The 23,180-nt window shown below is 43.1% G+C and overlaps 1 protein-coding gene across 1 annotated transcript in view; it reads right to left on the bottom strand.

The window, feature by feature from the left end:
• Positions 1-23,180, bottom strand: part of NVL (nuclear VCP-like) — a 50,417-nt gene that overhangs the window by 20,899 nt on the left and 6,338 nt on the right. The window contains exons 5-17 of the mRNA XM_018556503.1: positions 22,380-22,437; positions 20,611-20,874; positions 18,738-18,858; positions 18,478-18,554; positions 18,239-18,373; positions 15,103-15,204; positions 13,453-13,570; positions 13,221-13,365; positions 11,676-11,922; positions 10,993-11,211; positions 9,757-9,861; positions 9,456-9,518; positions 7,092-7,211 (exon numbers count right to left, since the gene is read on the bottom strand). Of these exons, the coding sequence (XP_018412005.1) occupies positions 7,092-7,211; positions 9,456-9,518; positions 9,757-9,861; positions 10,993-11,211; positions 11,676-11,922; positions 13,221-13,365; positions 13,453-13,570; positions 15,103-15,204; positions 18,239-18,373; positions 18,478-18,554; positions 18,738-18,858; positions 20,611-20,874; positions 22,380-22,437 (1,774 nt within the window). The remainder of the gene's footprint in view (positions 1-7,091; positions 7,212-9,455; positions 9,519-9,756; positions 9,862-10,992; positions 11,212-11,675; positions 11,923-13,220; positions 13,366-13,452; positions 13,571-15,102; positions 15,205-18,238; positions 18,374-18,477; positions 18,555-18,737; positions 18,859-20,610; positions 20,875-22,379; positions 22,438-23,180) is intronic.

The following is a 23,180-nucleotide window of genomic DNA, read 5'->3' as shown; positions in this document are numbered from 1 at the left end:
CTTTTTCAGGCTCAGTACATATACATATAAAAAAAACCTGTGGGGTATCTTTGCAATTTCTAGTGCACAGAAAGTGTGTTACTGGCAGGACTGACAAAGAAAAAATAAACCTTAGAAAAGGAAAACTAATGTGTACCGAGTCCCACATGATGCTTTGCAAAGTAGGAGCTACAGCTGTATGGTGAATCCTCTAAGCTGAATGGTGGGGGGAAAAAAAAAAAGGAGCACACGCGACACTCAACCAAGTTCATGACATCAGTGCTCAGTCCCTCTGCACGGTAGAGTTTAACCCTTTCCGCGGTAGGAATGACATTCGTGAAAAATTTGACTGTTGTCCATGGTGCAAATACTGAGGTAGCTACTGAGTGCCCTACTCAAAAGAGTGGGTCCATAGAGGCCAAGCGGCAATGCCACGGTTCCGGATCTAGAAAGCACACCAAGTATAACTTTTACTAGTACATAAAAATTGTGGAAAGCTTACATGTCCAGTCCTGCAGGGTCCTGGTACAGCATTCCGAATAGCTGCTATGTGGAGATCAGCACAAGCAGCAATCTTAACTGAAGTCAATAGAAAAAGCCAAAAAAAAATAAACAAATGTAAAGCAAAAAAAGGCTAGCAAAGACTAGTTCGATTTTTCTCAGCAAAGCTGAAGGAAAGATGTCCATCCTCCTAGGACACAAGCAAAAAACAGAGGCATGCTGGGTAGAGGTTACCCTGCGGCTGGCTTACAATTTCAGTGTTTGCCAGTGTCCACTCCTCTCGTAGAAGGCAGTATACCCCAATTAATTCTGAATTCCTGTATTCCCCAATAGACAAGAAAAAAAAAATTGTTCCTGGGTTGAGATATTTAGACCTTTGGAGGAAAAAATACATTTAATTTCCTGTATAGGGGACTTTTACCATGGCTTTGGTAACATCAAATTGTATCTTCAGGAAAGCCTATCCATCCTCAACATAACCACTGAACCATCACATTCTCAAAGAATTCATCCCCACACAGCTACCTCCTCATGTATCATTTCCCCCTCCTCTTTCAGATTGTAAGCCCTCAGGGGTAGGGCCCTCCTTACCATACTGTCTTGAATTGTATTGTAATGTCTTCCTTACATTGTAAAGCGATGCGCAAACTGTTGGCGCTATATAAATACTATGTAATAATAATAATAATAATCTGTGATGCTCATATTCTCATACTGCTGAGCTTTGTACATCATTCTTAACATGGCAAACTTACTTTTTATTCTATCCACCAGAGTCATTAAAAAACAAAAAATAAAGTCGTAGGCTGAATACCAATTCTTGCAGTATATTGCTGCCGACATTAGTGCAATCTAAATGCTCCATCTACAATCACTCTGTCTCCTATCCTTTAAGCAGTTGTTTGCAGCCTCCATTGTATGCTATTATTTACCCATTACAATAAAAACTGATCTGGTTAAGCTCGCTGCTCATAGAAAATGTATTTACATAATGTGGTGTTTGTACAGCTTATGTCCCAGCTGTACGTAAATGTATTAATACAAGCCATTTTCACTGACATATTTAGCAAAAGGCGGGATGTTTTCTTAAAGTCTACCTGTCTCTCAAACACAAAAAGCGGAGGGTGGCACTGTGTGGCCTCTGACAATATTTACTGTAAAAAAATAAATGGGTAATAACATGGTTTCTATTTTAATCCTCCAAACTTTAACAATAATGTAAAACTCTGAAAATGCTATAAAGTAATACACAAAGACCTAGACCCTTGGTTCTCAAATGGTGGATCGCGACCCCATGTTCAGTGGGGTAGCCTCAGGCTTTCCACTTTTCTATTTGCAAGGTGTCTTAGACTACACCTAGCGCAGCACTGTCAGTTCTTGCGCCAAGCAGCCATTCATATACTGCTCGGAACCGAGTGTCCGCTTAAGGTGGGGAGGTCTGGAGCTATGGCCGTGAGGGAGCTCCATCCATACAAGCATTGCTTACAGCTTCCCCACATCCCCTGGACCACAGTGCTGTCACATTCTGGCATCTCTATAGGGTGCGCAATTGTTCCACCAGCACCAGGCTGAGGATCCACTCCAGTTCTCGTAAGGTAGGGAGACTGGGTGGACCTTAAGAAAAAAATATATGTGTTTTTGGAGTGTATATGTGTTTGTGCCTGTGGTTGTGTGTTTGTCAGGGTTTTTGAGGGCCCATTCACAGTGCGTTAATCAAACAGTCCTGTGCCATTAACACACTGTATCATGCAATCGCACCTACTACGCACTCTGGTGTGGGAGGTGGGTTGTGTTGTCATTCATTTTAATGGCTCCCCAAACGCACCTCCCGCCCGCAGTTCAATCGCTGGCACCGAAACGCGCGGTGCCGCAATGCCGTGCGTTTCACTGCAATGCGACTTGGGTCTCAACTTAATGACCAAGGACAAAAGTGGGTCCTGAGGTTACACAGGTTGAGAACCACTGACCTAGACAATATGCAAATGACATTGTGATATGACAACATATTATGCAATCAGAGGATGATGGTATTAAAATATTAAAATAAAACGTAAACACCCAAACCTGGATATTCACGCGTGTGTGTTAACGATAGGGGATTGGGGTTACTTGACTTCCTGAGGCAATAATTTGATCCTATGAGGACAAAGGCTACCCATTGTGCTCCCTGGGCTCCTGACACAGGAAAACTAAGGATGGGGAGTAAATAATAATAAAAAAAAGCGTACGTGTGTGGGGGCAATGGGAGTGAGGCATGAGGGAGAAACTGCTGGGTAAGAATATATGGTGGGGTGCCAGTCTGGTGTTCCAATTCTTTCCCTTGCTTCTCTGCCCACCACCTCCAGGATCGCCATGTGCTTACTCCTACTTCTCTCTGCTAATAGTTGTAGCCTACACATCGGACGTATACATCTGGTGGTGTTATCTCATATTCCTCTGGTCTACGTAATAGATTAAAAAAAATATTGGCTTATTTTAATATGTATTCAGCAATACCAGTTACTGTGGAAACCAGAAATCCTATCCTGTTTAATGAGCACAATTTCTTCCATTTTCTCACACAGTTCACCCGGGACACCAATTACGTCAGCTTTGAGGTGTGGTAATCTCCAATGTCTAGGCATAACACTCCTGGATGCATTTATTAGGTGGCTCCTGAGGGATTTTTTTATGGATATACTAAGCCTGCCTGAGCATGTAATAGGAATACTTTGGATTAAGTCCATTTCTCCACCTACGAATTTGGATATACACTGAGTGGCCAGATTATTATGACCACCCCATCAGTACTTCGTTGGGCCACCTTTTGCCTTCAATACTGCAGCGATACTTCTTGGCATTGACTCCACGAGATGTTGAAAGGTGATGCGAGGAATCTGACACCATGCCTGATGAATAGCACTGTCCAGTTCTGTGAGATTTGATGGCTGTGGAACCAGCTGCCTGATGGCTCTTTCAACTTCGTCCCACAAATGCTCAAATGGATTGAGTCTGGGGACCATATGGGGACCGGCCTGTGAGGAGGATCAGGATGTCCAAAGTGTATGTTCAATGGCGGCTGATGTGTTGCCTAAGGCTGCTCGTCCCAAGGGGGGGAGAGAGAGAGAGAGAGAGAGAGAGAGAGAGGGACAGGAGTAATGTGGACGGGGGGCAGATGGCGGAATGAGGATTTGGTCCGTCTTCCTGCCACTGGAATGAGAGATTTGAGCAGTGTGCAAGAATGGAGTCTGGCTGTGCTGCTGTGGCCGCAGCTGTGGATGGTGCGGCTCAGTCTGTGTGTGGATCGATACTTAGCGGTGTGCCCGAGCCGTAATAACGGCAATAGAAGGGAGCCAGCAGGGAAGCCAGCGGGGTGACGAATGGTCGGGTCAGTGACTGTCATGGGTGAAGGTCAGGAGCAACGCATTTCGAGGAATGACACCTCTTTCTCAAGCTCAAAAATAACCATTTACAGGTACTCCTCCTGGTTCTCAGGGCTGCATGCTATTTAGGGTCACACAATCTCTCCAGGTTCAATCCGAGAGCGCTGTCCGTACTATTTGTGTTTTTATATCAAGGCAATAAAAAATTAAAAAATTTAAGTCCCACGCCCCCACGTAAACATGCGTCGAGTCCACCTACGTGCGAAAACGACGATTACATCCATTGCGCCACACGTTACATATCGCCGCGAACGTCGGAATGAGAGCAATAATTTTAGGGCCATTAATCACTGATAACACTAAACTGATGAGCGGTAAAAGCTTTTAAAGCGTCGGCTATGGTCAATTTGGGGTATGGTAGTTTGTTGCGATTTAGCAGGTGCGTGCAATTGTAAAGCTCGACATGTTTGGTGTCTATTTACCCGACGTATATTTTACCAAAAAATTGGGTAATAATAAATGTTTTATAACATAACGTAGGGAGAACATGTTTTTTTTCAAAATTTTCGGTACTTTTTTCATTATATAGTAAAAAAATAAAAAAAAAAACAGTTGTGATGATTAAATACCACCAAAAGAAAGCTCTATCTGTCCCCAAAAAATGGTATAAAATTCATTTCAGTACAGCGTTGCATGACGGAATAAATGTCAGTCAAAGTACTGCAGCGCTGAACACTGAAAAATGACCTGGACAGGAAGGGGGTATAAACACCCCGGTCAGCAAGTGGTTAAAGCCTTGTTTTTTTGCAGGTAACTGCAAAGTCTCAAAGACGTGACAAGCTGAGTCTCTAGTTCCGTTGTTTCAATTCCTGTATTGGGAGGTCCTATGGTTGTGAATGTTTCGGCATGGTCTGATATAGTTATTTGGCCTATGGTATCAGACTAAAGTTTAGGTAGATCTCTGAGTAATAAAGACAGAGTCAAGTCTAGAATATTTAGAATGTGCATGAGGGAAAAACATGTAGTTTCTTTCATTTGGATTTAGTGTATGCCAATCAGTGTCAAAGACTATAGTTTTTTTCATGTGGTTGAGGTTTTTGTAGGGGATGGATATTTTTTTGGTCTGAGGCATCCAAAAGGGAGTCGATATTGTACTTAAGGTCTCCTCCTAGGACCAACATCCCATCTGCAAATTCTAGTAGTCTGAATATCATCTGACTCATTAAGTCGGTTTGGCCAGTATTCAAATATGAACCTTACTTCCGAATATCTCAAAAGTTGCACTTATGTTAAAATGTATTGCGTTATGGATTAGGATCGAAACCAATTTCACTTTGTTAGATGGCGAGGTTAAATTGAGTTTCTTGGATGTAATAGAGGTGTTTTACGCACCCATTTCTCTCTGTACTAATGTCTTTTTTTTGCTGGAGAGTTTAAACCCTTTAGGGTTGGGTAAGCAATTTTCAGGGTAAACTTCCTTTTGTGTGTCTATAGATCTGTGTGGGGATCAAAAGACCATTACCTGAATGTAAGCTGTTTGTAGTACTCTAGGTGTGAGAGGGTAATGGTGGGCAACCAAGTAGGAGGTAGGATTGAAGGAGGGGGGCAGAGAGAGAGAGAAATAGAGGGGGAAGGGGAACCCCCTTCTCCCCAGAAAGTGATTGAAAGAAAAGTTGTGGATTAGAGGTAGGGTAGGTAGTGCACAAGGGTAGTAATGACAGGAGTCTCCTTTTGGAAAAGGAGGAAAGTATTTGTCCCTGAGAGGTTGTATCTTTAAGCTAGAGACTTTCCAGACTACTGTTAAAGATATTGATAGTCTGATAAATGTGACTAGATGGATGGGACTTTTAACTGGGAGTTCGGAGTTACAGTTGAGACTTCTACCCCTACCGTGGGAGAGTTGCTCTGTGTATTGGGTGCGATATTGGTAACAGCAATAATTTAGTCTTAGGCCCTGTTCACACCTTTACGTTTTGTCGCGCGTTCAACGCTCTACAAAACAAACAAACATGAAAATCCCATTGTTTTCTATGGGTATGGTTCCCACCTTTCCGTATTTCTGCCCGTCTGAAAGCGCTACAAAACGGCCTACGCCCAAAGAAGTACATGTACTTCTTTGGGGCGTTTTGGTCGCGCGTTTCCATTGGGATACAGCCAAGTAGCCCTCGGAAACGCGCATTTGTCGCGCTTTTTTTTACCGCGAATCACGGTAAAAACGCGCAACAAACGTGCATATTCAATACGCTTAGGTGTGAATGGGGCCTTAAGCACTCATCAAATTTTATGTGTCTGTGCATATCAAGCAAGGTGTTCATATGCTGAGATTGCATGTGGTGGAAGGCCTTTTAGGGTCACATCACTGTGGTTGCCAGCTCTTTCTACCTCCACCAACTTCCCTACCAGGCCCTGCAGATCTCAGACACTGCTTTTTGTGGAACTTCTTAATGTCTGCTACAATCTAGGTAAGTTCCAATCTAGTAGAAAGCTGGTGTATGTACATAATAGTGTTTGTTTCCACTACTGTCAATGCTTCCAGGCTACCTCACTGTGGAGTCTCTGAAGAGGCTGGACACGCCATATTGTACACACGGTTGGTTGCTTTAGGCCTCTTTAATCCTAGGATTTCTGCCATGTTTTGCCCAGTTAAGAGGTCAGGGACCTCCGAGGTACAGGGGGCTTCCCAATCTTCCCCATATTTGAAAACTAAGTGCCGATTGTAGCTTCAAGAGGATTGATCGTGCTGGAGCTCATGTTCTATGCAGCCTGCTTCATAGTGAGCCAATTGTTGTCAGGATGTTTCCAATTTTTGCGAATAAAATCATCAAACACTGAATGATGGAAACTCTTTTGTGGAGCGTTTTGGTTTATGGGAGCTGAGACAAGACACTAATAGAAAAGGGAGTAGCGTTGTCCTCCAATTTTAAAGTGGAGCAAACGTCCTCCACCATAAAAGTAACAGCTTCCATCTGTCTTGGTGAAACCATTGAGGACGGGAACTCTCCTGGCCAGTGTAGAGAAAACTGTCCAGCACAAAATAGCAAGAAACCTACAGTCTTTCCAAGAGGCGCCATTGAAACCTTTCAAGTGAACCTGTCAGCTATATTGTGGTGTCTCTTATTACCTTCATTAGCCAGAAAACTCCTCTACTAGAAAGGATGTTCCCTTTAAACATTTAAATTGATGGGCTCACTGCAAAGGAGCATGGTAAATTAGCATAAACCTCATACATTTAAAAGAAATAATCCTCACCTCATGACCCGACCGTCGAGGGCACAAAGCATCAATTTCATCAAAAAATATTACACAGGGGGAGGAGTTAGAAGCCCTCTGGAAAACCTGGCGAACAGCTCGCTCACTTTCACCAACATACTGAAATGAAAACAAGCAGATTGAAGGCATAAACACTAGACAGCCTATTTAAGAAGGTGATGCAAAGTAAACTTATTCTGTACAATTCCAGCACCACCATTCATATATGAGGTTCCTAGGGACTGGGTAGATGCCACTCCCAAGCCCACAGAGGCTCATCCTCCTGGCAGTGGGACTCCCCATAACCAAGTTCACAAAGGAAAAACTTGCTGCACACCAAGCATTCCAGCGCTCGGACACATACAGATCAAAGCCCCCAGCAAGGACCTCCCTCCTTCTGACACCTTTTACACCAGGATGGGCTTAATCATAGAGAAGATCTTGTCTACGAAATCAAGGCCATCCCGGGATGAAACTCGGCAAACAAGGTCGTCCAAGGCAGGGCGTGTATCTGCAACAATAAAGATTTTAATAATACACTGGAACGCTCTGCGCATAGCTGGTTTCTCCTTTGAGGACATTTTGGGCTGCTGTAGGTTGGCATAAAGGTGATTTTATTGGTTGCAGACAGTTACTGCACTGAAAAAAACTATTTAATTGTAATTACCTAACTGAGTAATCATGCAGATGTTAGGTGTATAACTAATATAAGCAGACACTTCAGGTACTTATACAGTATTATTTGTGTTATTTAAAGCTGAACTGCAGACGCAACAGAAGTTGTTATACACAGGCCCATGCCGTTAATATTTAATACTCCCACTCCCCCCATTAACTGAATAGGTTGCCTTCTGACACAGACAGAATGCACCTATCTCCTATCTATATGACTGATCACCACAGCCTACTCCTAGCCAACCGGGTCTTCTAACTGCCCTCTGTGACAGCGCTGATGCCACCACTGGCTGTGTAACACCTGCTTTGCCTCTCACTCAGCTAGCATTGTAGGCAGACACTTTCCTACACAGACTGCACTGCAGAGCCGTGCCAAATTCAGTCAAAAGCAGATGAAGATTGCTCAAGCAACTTTTACAGTCTCAAAATTGCACGTAAATTAATCAACTGTCCACTCCTCTCCTGCTGCAAAAGTATTCAGGTTGTATTTCACCACAGCAAATTTTCTCTCCGTTCAGCCAATACTGTTTAGAACAATTTATTAGCGGAATGGAAAAAGGTTTGGTGAAATAGGATCTGAATGCTGTCAAAGCAGGAGAAGAGCAAACCGTTGTTTTATTTATGTGCGAGTGTGACACTGTGAATGATCTTTACAAGGAGGGTACGAAACCTTATGTGCTTATCTGATTTGCATATTATAGAAAGACAAACTGCAGCTTTTCTTTGTTGTACAGAAGTATGCTATAGACATGACAGGGGAGTGTGTTGCTTTCCTGTCACTGACTATGCAGAAGCCCACAGTCCTGCCCCCACTAGCTCTCATAGGGACTCCAACTTGAACAGGAAGACACAAAGGGTTTCCTGGAAGCCCCTCCCACTGACTTCAGCTAGGGTTACTTCTAAAAGAGACCCTGTGATGATGTCATCGGGATTATAAGTTAGAAAAACTCCATAATGGTGCAAGGTAAAAAGAAAATATTTTTTGCTTCATTAAAGGAGAAGTATGAGGCGATTCCTTTTCACTCACCTCATAGTTCTAGCCGAACTGTGACAATGAGACTGTCACAGGTCGGCTCAGTAGATCTTGAAGTGAGCGAACGCCTACGGCGTTCGCTTACTTCTCGATCCTGTCACGGCTCTCTGCGGTGACAGGGGAGGAGCTGGATTCCCCCCTCCCCGCTCCGATCCTCCAGCGCTGACTGACTGATGGAGGGCAAAGTGACTGTGTCTCTGCAAAGCACATCCCTGACCCACTTAGACTTAACCTTATCTGTGCTCACTCAAAGCACCTTCATCCTTCACAGCTGGCAATGAAATCCGCTGCGTTGGTGACACAGGAGTGTGGCGACATCATTCTCTAGGTTATGTGACAGTTCAGTGAATGGCTGCTAGGCCTAGGCACCGTCACAGGGGAGCAGGTCACATACTTCCCCAAACTCAAGATGTGCCGGGTATTCTCCTGGCTATAGAGGAGCAAGGAGCTGTGAAGAAGTGCAGGTAAAATGAGTATAAAAGGAAGGGGTGTTCTTTGCAGGAGAACAGTCACTTGGACCTGCATTTGCAGATGACAGTGCCTCTTTAGAGAGTGGGCCTTCACATTTTTCTGTAATGAAGGTGTAACCAATTTCATTTTGGAATTAACAGTCTATTTGGGATGTGATAAGAGGATCTACGGTGTACAAAACTCACCATATTCAGAAGCTCAGGACCCTTCACCGAGATAAAATTAAGTCCAGATTCATTGGCAACTGCCTAAAATAAATAATACAACTTGTTAGAAAACCGCATTTTTATTTACCCCTTTACACATACATACAGAGACCCCCACTACAGCATAATAATACGATTGCAATGAGGCTTATGTATTTTTTCCCACCAAGTCAATATTTTTCATTTTCAGACTTTTACGTCACAAAGCGCACACTGCTGGGGAAACTGCAGGATTTTGTTCTGCTTAATAAAAACACATAAAAGACAAAGATAATCTTACTTTTGCAAGCAAGGTTTTTCCACAGCCAGGGGGCCCTGCAAGTAAAACACCAGCTGGAGCCATAAGGCCCAGAGCCTTGAATTGTTCTGGATTCCTTACTGGAGCCTGGAAGAAAAAAAATAAATAAAAACAATAAAATCACTTAAACTCCACAGAACCCCACCCCGCCCAGCAACATACTGAAATTTTTTAAATATAACCTTTACATTTTCATGACATACTTTATTGTAGACCCAGTGACCTCATCATGTGTCTGTATGCAATGTAGGCAGATCACGGCTGTTGCTAGGGGCAATCAGGGTGTTTGTACATAACTTGCCCAAAACATCACAGCATCCTGCCTTAATTTTACTCTCAAGACCCCCTCAGCCGTAATTCAAACAGTGGGCTGGCTCTTGGGAGGGGCTACGCAACCAGGCCAGGGACAGTCAGGCTGAATAAGATAGAGCTAGGACGTCCTACAGCCAGGAAATAAGGTGGACTCTGTCTGACTTGCTGCAGCATCTAACGCATGCTATGAGAATCTCACAGTGTACATTAAAATAAGCAATTTCAGTCCAGGAGAGAAGACTGTTAAACCGTATAAGAGTGAAGGTAAGAATGGAGGTCAGTTTTAAGTTAATACTACCAAGAAGCTAATGGGTAACTGTTTCGACTGGTCATGCATTAACCTCCTGCCGTCTCCAGACGGCATTTTTTTTCCAGGCAGGAAAAACCCGTCCGTTCGGCTATGACCATATTGCTACTTTTAAAATAAGCTCCAGTCTCAAAGTGAACTTGTACTTTACCCATAAAGGGTAAAACATCAGGCATTGTAAATGTTATCTTATCTTTTATCTCCGCAGCAACACACACTTTCAGTTTACAGGACTGCACATGTCAGTAACGTAACTTCTAGGAAGGTCTACAAAAATGAGACTCTACAGTCAAGCACCTTAAGTGTCTATCTGCAGCTTTTGAACACTGAATGTCAACACAGGTCCACTTTAACTCCCAGTCTGTCTGTGTACAGATGGTCTCAGATAAGTGTTCAAACTGCAAACATTCCACTGCTCTCCTGTTGAAGTCAATGAGAGGAGATAAATCCGTAGGCAGCCTTTCTCAGTATATGAGTGGAAAGAGTTGACCCTTTCCTGGAGAACCTTTCTACTCTCTCTCTATGAGTGAGGATAAGTTTGCATATTTTACATCAGTGGAAATTTACTGCAAGCAGTCACCAAGCACATCTGAACTCACCAATATGGCCATTGTCAGCTCCTCCCGGATCTCCTCCAGAGCTCCTATGTCAGCCCAGGTCACGTCGGGCACCGTGGCAAAACCCTCTCTCTTGGCAGAGGGCTGTACAGAAGGTAGGGCATTCAGGAAGTCAGACATCTCGATACAGAGGCCCCGGAGTTGATCCTCGGGAAATGGGGTTTCCTCCTTCAGTACCTCCAGTAGTCGTTGCAGCTCATCCTGCAGAAAGAGACAGCCGAGTGAGCGTTAACCCCTTAATGAAAGGGGAGTTGCACAAATGTGACCAAAGTAATTAACATAGCTCTGCCACACAAGGCAGTCCTGTCTACCAGAGGAGGGGACCTGATCTTGGCTAAATGCAATTTTACTTTGCCAACCCCACCTTGTGACTGGACAGTGAAAGGAGAAGCATCACAATGATGAGCTTTCTGGGTCATTTGCTCTCTTCTTCAGTCACTATGCTCCTTGCACTGCAGTATAATTGACTGGCTCCTTGTTTTGCTACTCCCTAACCCAATATGAGCCCTACTTTGGAGAATGCAAGAGGCCGATACCATTCTAAACTCCGGTACTTACAATGCTTGTATTTAAAAATATAAACTTAACAGTTACAGAGCTGCTTAATGTGTGGCTTTTATAGCTGGCTGCAGTTCAGCTTCAATGCTTATATATTGGAAGTGTACCTGATGGGGTTGTCCATTGTGGACTTTTAACTCAGATGTTTCTTCCAGCGGAGGGCTCTGTTCTGTTGAATCCGCATTCCCTTTAAATTCCCGCTGCTGGATCAATGCTCTGTTCACAGCGCACATCGCAGCTTCCCGGCAAAGTGCCATCAAGTCTGCGCCGACATACCCTGGTGTCAGGTGAGCCAGATTCTGCAAGTCAAAGGATTCAGGGAGCCTTAACTTCCGACACAAGGTCTGCAGAATCCTGTGCAGGATTACATAAAGAACAAGAGACAATTATATGAATAACTTTCACATACTTATTAAACAGCTCTTAGTGACATTGCTTAGGCTGAAATTATGTCATCAGTCTGCTTTAGGCAGGAGGAAGCATTTCCTCAGTCTCCTCTACCTCAGTGACCAGACTGCAAGATGGTAACTTTATAGTAAGTCACAGGGCTGCAGCAGGGGCTGATGTGTGTAAGCATTCATAATCACGGCCAACAGCTACTTAGAAACCAAGATTTACATGATCATGCCATCTCTGAGATGGCATGCCAGTCGAGTAATTAGATGCTAACCTTGGATGATGCCTGTACAAAGATGGTGGTGTTCTTCTGGAGAGAAAAGCACCGAGCATGAGAATGGGAGCAATTTTGAGCTTGCAGGGATTTTGAGGGTGTACTAGGCAGAGCTGATAACATTGCTAGAGATAACACTGCAGAACACACGTGGTATCTGGCAGGATCAACAGGTATTTTTTGCACTCCTCAAGCAGATGTGATAAAACACTTTTAATGGTATAATTACAGATCAAAAAGGGAGCAAATAAGAGAAGGTAATTTGTTGGGATTTACATACACTTTAATCTTGACGTGGAGAGAAGTTCAGGCTTGTGTACAACCAAGGGGCTACACTGGACCACAAAGGTTGTGAGGGGTCAGGAGGGGGGAGATGGCGGCACCCGCAATCGCGTGGGGGGGCCTCCGAAATTCACGCCATACAACCGATCGGCGGCTATAGAGCCGCTGATCGGTTGTATGTGAAACAGCCGTTAACGGCTGTAGTAACAAGCGGGTCTTTCCTGCCCGTGCGCTAGGGGGCGCGCGCGAGCAGGAAAAAAATGCCGTCTGGCGACGGCAACCCGCAGATAGGAGTCAGCCGTCCATCCGTTTTTTCTTAACGGGCGGACGGCAAGAGGTTAATGGTGCCTGCACGTCAGCGCTAGTTAGGTTGGGTTAATTTTAAGAGTCAAGGTTGGTGCACCTCTGGAAATTGCCCTTGTCAAAGTACATTTCAAATCTCTTCTTTATCTAAAGTTATTTGCATGCAGATTTGCTATTAAGCTTACTGTTTTCCTGGAGAAATGATTAAGCAAATGCCAAACTAGAAGCCAAATGTCAGAGAGTGAAGTGCAAACTCAGGAAAATCACCTCATTAAAAGAGTCCAAAGGAATGAAGCTGGACAAGGTCTGTACCCATTGCTAAGCCTAGAGGACAGCTAAGCCTTTTTAGATTTTCCATTACCAATGTAAGTGAGAATTGTGGTCTTTCCAGCATTACCTCTTCCTTGCCTTCTCATCTGGAATCCCCAAGCAGATTTCCCTGTCAAACCTCCCGGCACGTCGGAGTGCAGGGTCCAGCGAATCTGGGCGGTTGGTGGCCCCAATAACAAGAACCTGAGCAGTCACCTCCAGGTTATTTAAATCTGGTGGTTGAAAAAAAAAATGGTCAGGGAACTATTCTTTCAGAAACCTCAGGAGGACACAAGTAGTATGAAGGAGATTTAACTCACCGTCCATACAGGTGAGCAGCTGGGCCACTATCCTTCTCTCCATGTCCTTGGAAGCCACTTCTCTCTTCGGGGTTATAGCATCAATCTCATCAATGAAAAGAATACAAGGGGCACTGCTCTGAAATATTCAAACACAAAACATATATTAGCAACTAAAAGTCCAACTTAACATCGAAAGTTTTCTTCTTAATTCATTTTGGACTGAATGTAGAAGGGGCAGAACCAATGGCAGGTTTTTAATACATTCTTGTGTCTCAACTGGGGAGCTTTCCACGTGCTTCCTGTCACAGCGCCCACTGTCGTTAAGAGAGGATAAAGAGGAAATATTCTCAACTGGAACTCAGATAGCAATAAATTATGGCCAACGTTACAACCTTTTTCCACTCTACCAGAAAGTGTAAAGCTGGCCATGCTCCAGGTTTTTTTCTCAGGGCTAAACAAGAAAAAGACTCTTGCTTCCCCCATCCACAATCAACAGCCTAGATTGGTGAATCCACCCCAATATCCCTGGGCTACTGTATATCTAAACAGTGACTGCAGCTAATTGCCTGTTCGGCTGGCTGTGAATTTTTGGACTGTCAACAAAAGCAGATTTTAAAAAATCATCAAAAAAGGAGGAGTCCGAAGGACTCAAATTGAGAACGCTGACATTTGAAATGAATTAGGAGTGGAGATTGCAAGCCAGGCCTTCTCGCCCAACATCAGTACCTGACCTCACAAATGCTCTTCTGGAAGAATGGTCAAACATTCCCATAGGCACACTCCTAAACCTTGTGGACGTCTTCCCAGAAGAGTTGTAGCTGTTATAGCTGCAAAGGGCGGGCCAACTCAATATTGAACCCTACGGACTAAGACTGGGATGCCATTAAAGTTCAGGTGCGTGTAAAGGCCGTCGTCCCAATACTTTTGGCAATATAGTGTATGTGTCTTCTGCTTTGTTCTGCTGGTGCGAGCAAAAGCAAACCTATGTGTGAGTTACATGTTACTGGAATCATAGCTGAAACAAGGCTATGGACTCCCCTGTGACAGCCCACTTCAGCCGCCACTTTCCCATGGGAGAGTAAGGTGCTCCTCCAACACACCAAACTGCTGGGTATTTTCTTCAGCTCCTGTTGCAAGGAGGAAGTTTTACAGATATCAGTCAGAATCTTGAAAAACACAGCAAACCAGAATATATCCTACATCAGCCTTACTGGTATGCACCCAAATGTAGACCTCAACCACAGTGTGGCCAATGGATGACATTTCAAACTTTGGTCAATGGATCACACAACATGTCACTATATTAACCAGGCTCACCACATGTTGGCAAGAGCAATCTTATATGTAAACCAAAACAAAAAAGATCTCTTATCTCAGCCTTGCCATTCTAACCACAGTTTGGTCAGAGTATAAAATTGAGCACAAACGGACATAAATAGAAAGTGACATATGGACCTCACCACAGTTGTGGAGCCGTGAACAGGGCCAACTGATCGGAAGACGATTAATCGATTATTGAAAAAGTTGACAACTTTTTCAATAATCGATTATAATCGATTATGTCGATTAGTTGTTGCAGCCCTAGTTGTACAGTATAACCTCAGATGAACTTTGTCAATGCACAATACTGTTGAGTATTAAGGGACAGAAAAGTATTATTGGCCTTACCACAGCCTGGTCGAAGAGTTCCCTCAACTTTTGTTCAGATTCCCCTGAGACTCCAGACACCATCTCCGTTGCTGCAACCTTGAGCATTGGTAAATCCAACTCCTGGAAATCAAAGATTACTGGAAGTATGAGAATGACTGAATGGATCAAGAACTACCCATTTCCTACATGTGAATTTTGTGGTATTGCTTTATCATCATATCCCAGAATCTCTAACTGGATTAATGTGGAATTCCAGCAACAAAACACACTACATAAAATGGTTACATAGCCACCCTACATGGCCTTAAAAGTGTATATGGACCCTAAATCTATTTTTCATTATGTATGGCTTCATTTTTCAATAAGTTTTCTTACAAAAATGTGTTTTAACTGTTTCAAAGCTTCTTACATAGAGATCCAGCCAGAAACAGCACTTCCTCTTGTGTTGGCTACCGGATAGCCCAACAACCAACTAAATAAATAAGCACACACAGCAGCACCTTTGTGCCAGGACCTCAACCAAGTATTTGCATTGCCATATCCAAAGTGGCTGCCCAATGATGCCTCTATTTGACTAAAAGGGAGACTTGACTTCTTACTAAAAGAGAGAGACTGTCCTAGCTGAATGGGAACACAACATACAATTAAGGGAATTTATCAAAACTGGAGCAGAGAGAATCGGGAGCAGTTGCCTATGGCAACCAATCAGCATCTCTTTTCAGTTTGCTCAGGTAAGATTTGAAAATGAGACATAGAAGCTGATTGGAGCAGATTTGCACTGCAACCAGATTTAGTCTGCTCCAGTTTTGATAAATTCCCCCCAATGTCTTCTCATCCTGCTGTAGTGCAAGTAGTAGGGACAGCCTAAATGAGGATGACAACACTGCTCTGGATTCAGAAGCAGTGCAGTAGCGTTGTAACCCCATCAAAGGAAGATGCACAAGGTGGACATCAGTAGCAGGATCAATAGGTATTGGTAAGACTTTGCAGGGGGAGTAAGGGAAAACTGGAATTTACACTGAAGCGTTGCAGTACATTTTAATTGTTGCTATAGTTAAACATTAAGCTAGACTTTTTGGAAGGGGCACATTAAATAACTATTTTAGTTTTATTGAAGAAAACCAGTGATGAAGCTCAGAACATCTGCCATACTTCTGGGGGTTACTAAGTCTTTAAACATAGGTAAGTAGAAATTGAATGCAAAAGCTGTAAAAAAGCAACCGGTTTCAAAAACAACAGATTGCTTCATTCTTTGTGCAGAACACATGTAATGACTGATAAAGGGAAGATATGATATGTTGAATTGCCTCCATATCTTATTTCAGAACTGTGGCACCCAGACCCACATCTCCACCAAAGTGGTCCCGCAAGGATTGCCAAGTCACATGACCACTATTTTAAAGCAAAAAAATAAATAAAAAAAAAAAAAAAGGTATTTTCAAAATTTGACCATTTCATTTAGAAATGATAAAACAGAAGCTGTAAATAATAAGCAATGCTCTGCAAAGCAATTCTAGCAATGCTGTTTTTTTAAATATGGAGATCACTGTCAAATCACAAATGACAGCGATCAACAGCTCAAAGTCTATTTAGTCAACGCCCAGCCCCTCCACTCTGGCAATGGCTGCTCGTAAAAGTCTGCTCACAAGCACAAAGTACATAGGACAGTTGTGATGTTCAGAATACGTGACAATGTGCTTTAAACCTCCTAAAAGGTGGAGTTTAGAGTTGCTCCCTGGTATGGAAAAGCATTGCAGAAATCTACAGTATGCTTCAAGATTCATTTTCTTTTTCCCGGCACTAAAATGCAAATGTTAAACAAATAACATAATTAAAGTTAAACACCGGGCAGTTATAAAAGGCTCTGAATTCATTAATACATCAGTACCTGGATTTTGGCCTGGTATTAGCCTTTTGCAGTCCCTGTACAGCAGAGCTCAGACAGTGAGGAAAGGGGATGGAGAAGCAGCACAAGGAGCCAATCAGCTATGCTGCAGTGCAAAGAGCATGTCGATAGGAGGAAAAGCAGAATGACAGAGATGAAAACATCAGTCTGGTGATTCTGCTTTGACTGTCCAGTAACAAGCTGAGGGAGGGACAAGACCTGTAAGTGTAGCAAGCTGGGGGAGGGACAAGACCTGTAAGTGTTACTGAACTGGGAGCAGAAAAATATCAGGTCGCCTACACTGCCAGGCATGGCTATGGAGTGTGGCAGAGCTATATACATTTCAGGACAGTATGCAAAGAGTTACAAATCCTTTAGCAGGTACAACAGCTCCCTTATAGATAATTCCTTGTTATTTTCTGTTTCCCAGGAGCTCAGTTTTACATGCAGGTTTCTTTGAAAATTAAGCTTTAACCCCTTCGTGACTGACGACGTATAGTGTACGTCGCCAGCATCGGGGCTGTTTAAACGGACTCCCGGTGACTTTTGCCGCCGGGACTCTGTTTAAACTTGTAGAGCCGACTGTTGGCTTTACAACAGAAGCGATCCTGGCGACTTACCTGTCGCCAGATCGTGCCCCTCCTACGGGCCCGGGACCGGCGATCTTTGTGTCCGCGGGGAGGAGGTCGATGAACTTCCGTTCATCGATCCCCTTCCTGTTCTAATAATAATAAAAAAATTTCGTTGTAACCTCATCTTTTATATTTCATTAAAAAAAAATGGGTATTTTGTTGTGTTTTGGGGCATTTAATTAAATTTTTCACTAAATATTGGGGTTTAATAAGGAGTTGCGCTAATATTGCGCAACATAAAAATTTGCAACTACCACCATTTTATACTATAGGGTCTTGGCATTCAGAAAATATATAATGTTGGGGGGTTTTAAGTAATTTTCAGGCCTAAAATGTGGAATATAACATGGGTACAAAAAAATGAAAAAAAGGCCTCAGTCATGAAGGGGTTAAATGAGGGAAATACGTTGAATTAAAACTAAAGGTTCATGACACGGAGTGCTCCTTCTTAAAAACCAAGGTGGAAATGGCAGTGCCTGAGTGCCGGGCATCAGATGCTCGCTTTGTAAGTATAACAACCGAATTTACTTCCAGGGACAAGCATTTTTTTTAACTTAATGATGTGGAGCTTAGTCATGCTACTCGAAAATGGTTCCAAGAACAAAAAGAAAAGAAAAACAACAGGTAAGAGACTTACCCCGGTGATGGCCTGAGCCAGTAAGGTTTTCCCACACCCAGGAGGTCCATGTAACAGGAAGCCACGAGGTGGGACGACGCCCAGGTGCTGGTACACCTCAGGGTGACGCATGTGAATTAGTAGCTTGCAGACCTCCTGCAAAGTGACAGAATATTTGTCCATAAGCTTTCGTATTAAAAGGACAAACACCTAAAAAAAACCTCACAAACCACTTAAACTTCATGGAGTGAAAAACGTACCGCCAAGGTTTCATCGTTTCCTCCTACATCCTCAAACCGAACAGACGATCTCTGCAACTCGATAGCTTTTCCTTTACCTGGGGTTAAAGGAAAAAAAATAAAAGGTTAGCTACTACCTTATCCACGTAGGCAGCCATAGCGGATTAATCAAATACAGTGCAGATTAACCAGGAACTGTACGGCCGTTGGCCGAGTCTCCATTGGGGTTAAGGATGTATTTTTTACTTGTGCTTGCCACAAAACAACCTTTACCATCTTACCTTTCATAAGAACAGACTTTATCTGGTCATCTACATCCCGAGACTCAGATTTCACCTTTTGGGATTTCTTTCCTTTGCGCTTCTTCTTCTCACTCTCCAGAAGAGAAACATCTACAGACCTCTAGAAGACAGAGAACACTTCTCAGATAAATACAAAGGAAAGGAAACGTTTCATGGCGTGTTACCACTACCAAAGGCTATCATTGATCTTTTTCCTCTCCAGAAACAATGGCAATAAGCAGCAGAATTGGTGAAAAGGGGAGGTTTAAATATACAAGAGAACTACATATTTTAAACTTAAACTCCGATAATAACTGTGCACCTTGGGTATTGTTCGCTATTCACCCTAAGAAATGTATGTTCTTGATGGAACAGAAACAGTGAGCTCCAACCCCTTCACATTATAAGGTGCCCATACACCTTACAATTATCATTCGAAAAACGAATGCAATCCGTTTTTAATATGATAATCGGCCAGTTGATGGGAAGTTGCCATTACTGTACAACTGGCCGAATTTGGTTGAACGGGCAGACTAGATAACCTTCGTCGACGGACGAAAATTGATGGATTAGTGGCGTTTTCGTACAACAAAAATCGCAACATGAACACTGCACGATCTACTAAATTCGGACAGTTAGTATTGCTAACGAACGATAATAGAAAACAACATTGGTCTCTGCATGATGGGGTTTCCAAGCAGAAATTTAACGGGGGTTAGATGACGGGACAGGAAAAATTGAATGACAATTGTAAGGTGTATGGCCAGCTTAAGCCATTCCATTGCGGTATTTCTCTCGTTAATATGAATTGTGTTAAAGCAGCCCATTCATTTATAAAGAGCTGCCAACGGAAGATAAACCAGACCTGCACAATTTTTTTCCAGACCAATGCACGGCATGTGGCCCCTTTGGCACCTTCTGTACCTGTTCATTGGGGTGCCATTCTTGATGAATGCCACTACACAGAGAGGGGAATTTATCAAAACTGGAGCAGACAAAATCTGGAGCAGCTGTGCATGGCAACCAATCAGCTTGGTTGCCATGCACAGCTGCTCCAGTTTTGTCTGCTCCAGTTTTGATAAATTCCTCCCAGAGTGTTTCCAATACGTTATTACAATGTAAAAGTGTAAAGTCAGCTTTAGTATTAACAGTGTATACCAGGATGGGTATAAGAGATACATTGAGCAATGGCATGGGACGCTGAAGGTTGTAGATCCCAGGCATATATGGGGGGCAAAAGGTAATCACAGCTTGTGTAATAGGATAAAGAAGATGTTACGGGGCCACTGGTCTAAGTACCAATAGTCAGTTCCCCCCCCCAAAAAAAGTGTGTTAAAATGATCATCAATTCCATAGATATAGGCAACTGAATACACTTTGCATGTAAAGGTTTAGCTTAAGTAGGGTACACACGGTACAAATTTCGGACGGTTCCCGATGCCTGTTGGCACCCCTCGATCAGCTAATAGGAGGAGACGGCTGGAAAATACTCAGCCGAATGGGTATCCCGACAGCGGCAAAAAGCAGGCATTTTGTCCATTAACGCTCATATGCGTTGATGGCGGAATCTATTCTATTTTCTTTGTTCAGCTCGTGAGTTGAACGAAAGAAAAAACAAAAACAGACACGTGTATACCTAGGATGAGCAATCGCGAAGCAGGAATGGGTAGAGCCATGCCTGACTTTTGTAAGAAAAGTCAGGATTTGCATATAAAATACAGTTGCTCATCTCTCTGGATCTACCGATCATTTCCCCCATCATAGGCTCAGTTTGAACTGCCTAGATTTATTACAGATTTACTTTAAAAGGTACAAATAAAATAGCTGTGTGTGTGCTGAGGCACTGCATGAGCAATAAAGACAGGATGCCCACCTCTTCCATGCCAGCTTTCTTCTCTTTCTCTTCATCATCACACAGGTCTATGAAGAGGTTCTTCTCTATGGTCCTGCTGGATGTTTTATCAATAAACCATCCAGCTTCTGGGGTTCTGGTGTGCCCCGGTGTATCGGATTGTGCAGCGGACCTGGAGGGGGCTGGCGTGCTGGTTTCTGGGGTTTCATTTTTGGAGGGCGTGTCGAACTCGGGGTTTCCTTTCCGGTACAAGGACAGCAGAGAGGAGTTCATGTGATTTGAGGACTGAGGAGAAAAAGAAAAATGACACTAGCAGTATATCAAATATTTTATTTGTCACTGTTCTGATATATTCTATATTTAGGTTTGCAGATGCGCAGAGAGTTAGACATTTCCCATACCATCAAACTGCTAGAGGTGATTATAAAGGGACAGTCATTTGTCCATTACGTGCATAGGATAAAATACATGTTTACCACTGCACCAGTCTGTTTACATGCAAATGTACAATTATTATTATAATACTACATGAATTTATAAAGCACCAACAGTTTGTGCGGTGCTTTACAAAATAAAGGGGTACAGTTGCAATACAATCTAAGACAAGGAGGTTTACTCCATTATCATAGAAACCAATGCTGCAAGACCACATAGAATCCCTTTATAAAAGTGCAAGGGAAGGTAAAAACCTGCAAAGATACTGAGGCAAGCAAGGTCAACTCTTCAAAAAGGTATGCAGTATGGACAGTGTAACACTGAGCAAGGAGGACATCTGCTGGTGGAATGTGGAATTACAGCCAGAAAGCCATATTTATCAGAACTGGAAGCAACCGTGTATTGGACAATACTGCCAATCCTGGACAAATGACATGGAATCTGATTGGTGGTAAAGTCCTTTATTATAACTGTCTGCTTCTACTTTCCACAAACCAGATTCACTTGTATTTCTGCTATTCAGTCTTCAAGGCTGTGTGACTGAGTAAAGCTTTTAGCTAGGGGACAGAATTGCAGAATAAAGGTAATTTTAGCTGAAAAATAAGAATTTTGTTTTCAGTGGACAATGAAGAGTTAATACTAACCTTCCCTGTGCAGCTGCAACACTCTGTTCACTTGTGGAAGTGTCAAGTCTAATCTCTGTATAAGCTCTGTGTTGGCGTTACACAGGGTTAAAGTTCATATACAGCCAGTGACTAAAATCTCATAGATCGGCCATTAAGGCCCATGCCCAGACATTTACTGTTATGAGGTGACAATGCTCTGTTCCTGTCCCCCATGTGCTCACATGTGTCACATGGGCTTCACGTGGCCATTTCAACACACATTATGCAGGCATGGTCAATTATTGTCACTATTACCTGCACTGAGAAATGCCATGCATGTGGACAGGTATTGGCAGCAAAGAGGCTACAGATCAGCAGCACTGAGAGACTCCCCCCCACCCCTGCAAATAATTCATTCAGTTGGGGTTCACATCCAATTACCTTTTCCCCTCCCCATGTGACAGTGATTGCCCACTCAGATGATTCCATCCTGGGGCAAAGGAAGGAGGCCACATGCTCTCCATGCCAATACAAATCTATTTTGTTTCCCAGCACTCCCGCAGATAAACGGAGCAGTGGTGGAGAGAGGCAAAGCACCAGTAAAAGGAGAAGTGCCTTATCAATTTTTTCCCCGAAATAAGCAAAGTGACAGATTCCCCGTAAGCGCGATGGCAGTCTGCTTTAAAGCATTTGCTACCCATAGTATGCAGGGATAATATTACTATGTTATCTCTATGCCCTTCCACTTACTGGCTGGTCTGAATAGTCATCAGTATCTGTTGAGTCATCAGATGTTCTTTCCAGATTTCTGCAGAAAAGAACAAATTCCTTATATGAATCAAACTCTACGTGACATAAAAAAGGGATCACTACAAAGATTGTGGATGAACACAGGAAATAGCGCAACCATGGTAAGGATTCCAGGGACACTGCAGTTAAAGAATCATTAAAGAATCACATTATACATTTAAAAGAGACCTCTTCCCGAACAAGTTTCGGCTCCATCTTAGATCTAATTGTCACTAATAATGCATAAATCCCGAAAAAACTAAAACAAAACCTCTCTCTATTATATGGTCACATGACCAATGTGAAGGGCATTGATCAATAAACAGGACACCCACCCTGGTGGAATTGTTGACTAGTTAGCTCTGCCTTAATTTCAGGCCCCAAAGAGTCTTTGGAAGTGAACATGTGACCGTGCCCCACTTTCTCAGGAAAGGTAGGTTTCTTATGTAAAATGTATCTTTTCATTTGACACATGCAGGTAAAAGTGACTGGTTTTCTTGCTACACCAACTCCTCACCTACTAAATACCATGCCTGCTCGTGGAGACCATTCTTGTTCATATGACAGAGCCCTTACAAATATCTGGTGTTTTTGGGTATAGGGTGGCATGTGACCTCTCTCATTCCTCCCAGGAAGCAGAGCTCAGGCCTAAGTAACCAACCGCAACACTGGCACAATGTCACATGGGGAAGGGTAGAGGGTCATTAACCGCAATCGACATGAAGTTCACACCAGATCAAGACTCCACAAGTCAAAAAGGAG

Source organism: Nanorana parkeri, unplaced genomic scaffold (genome assembly GCF_000935625.1).
Source record: "Nanorana parkeri isolate BGI_ZX_2015 unplaced genomic scaffold, ASM93562v1 scaffold240, whole genome shotgun sequence".
NCBI lineage: Eukaryota > Metazoa > Chordata > Amphibia > Anura > Dicroglossidae > Nanorana > Nanorana parkeri.
The sequence above is the reverse complement of the archived record's forward strand: the minus strand, read 5'-3'. Positions and strand labels throughout refer to the sequence as shown.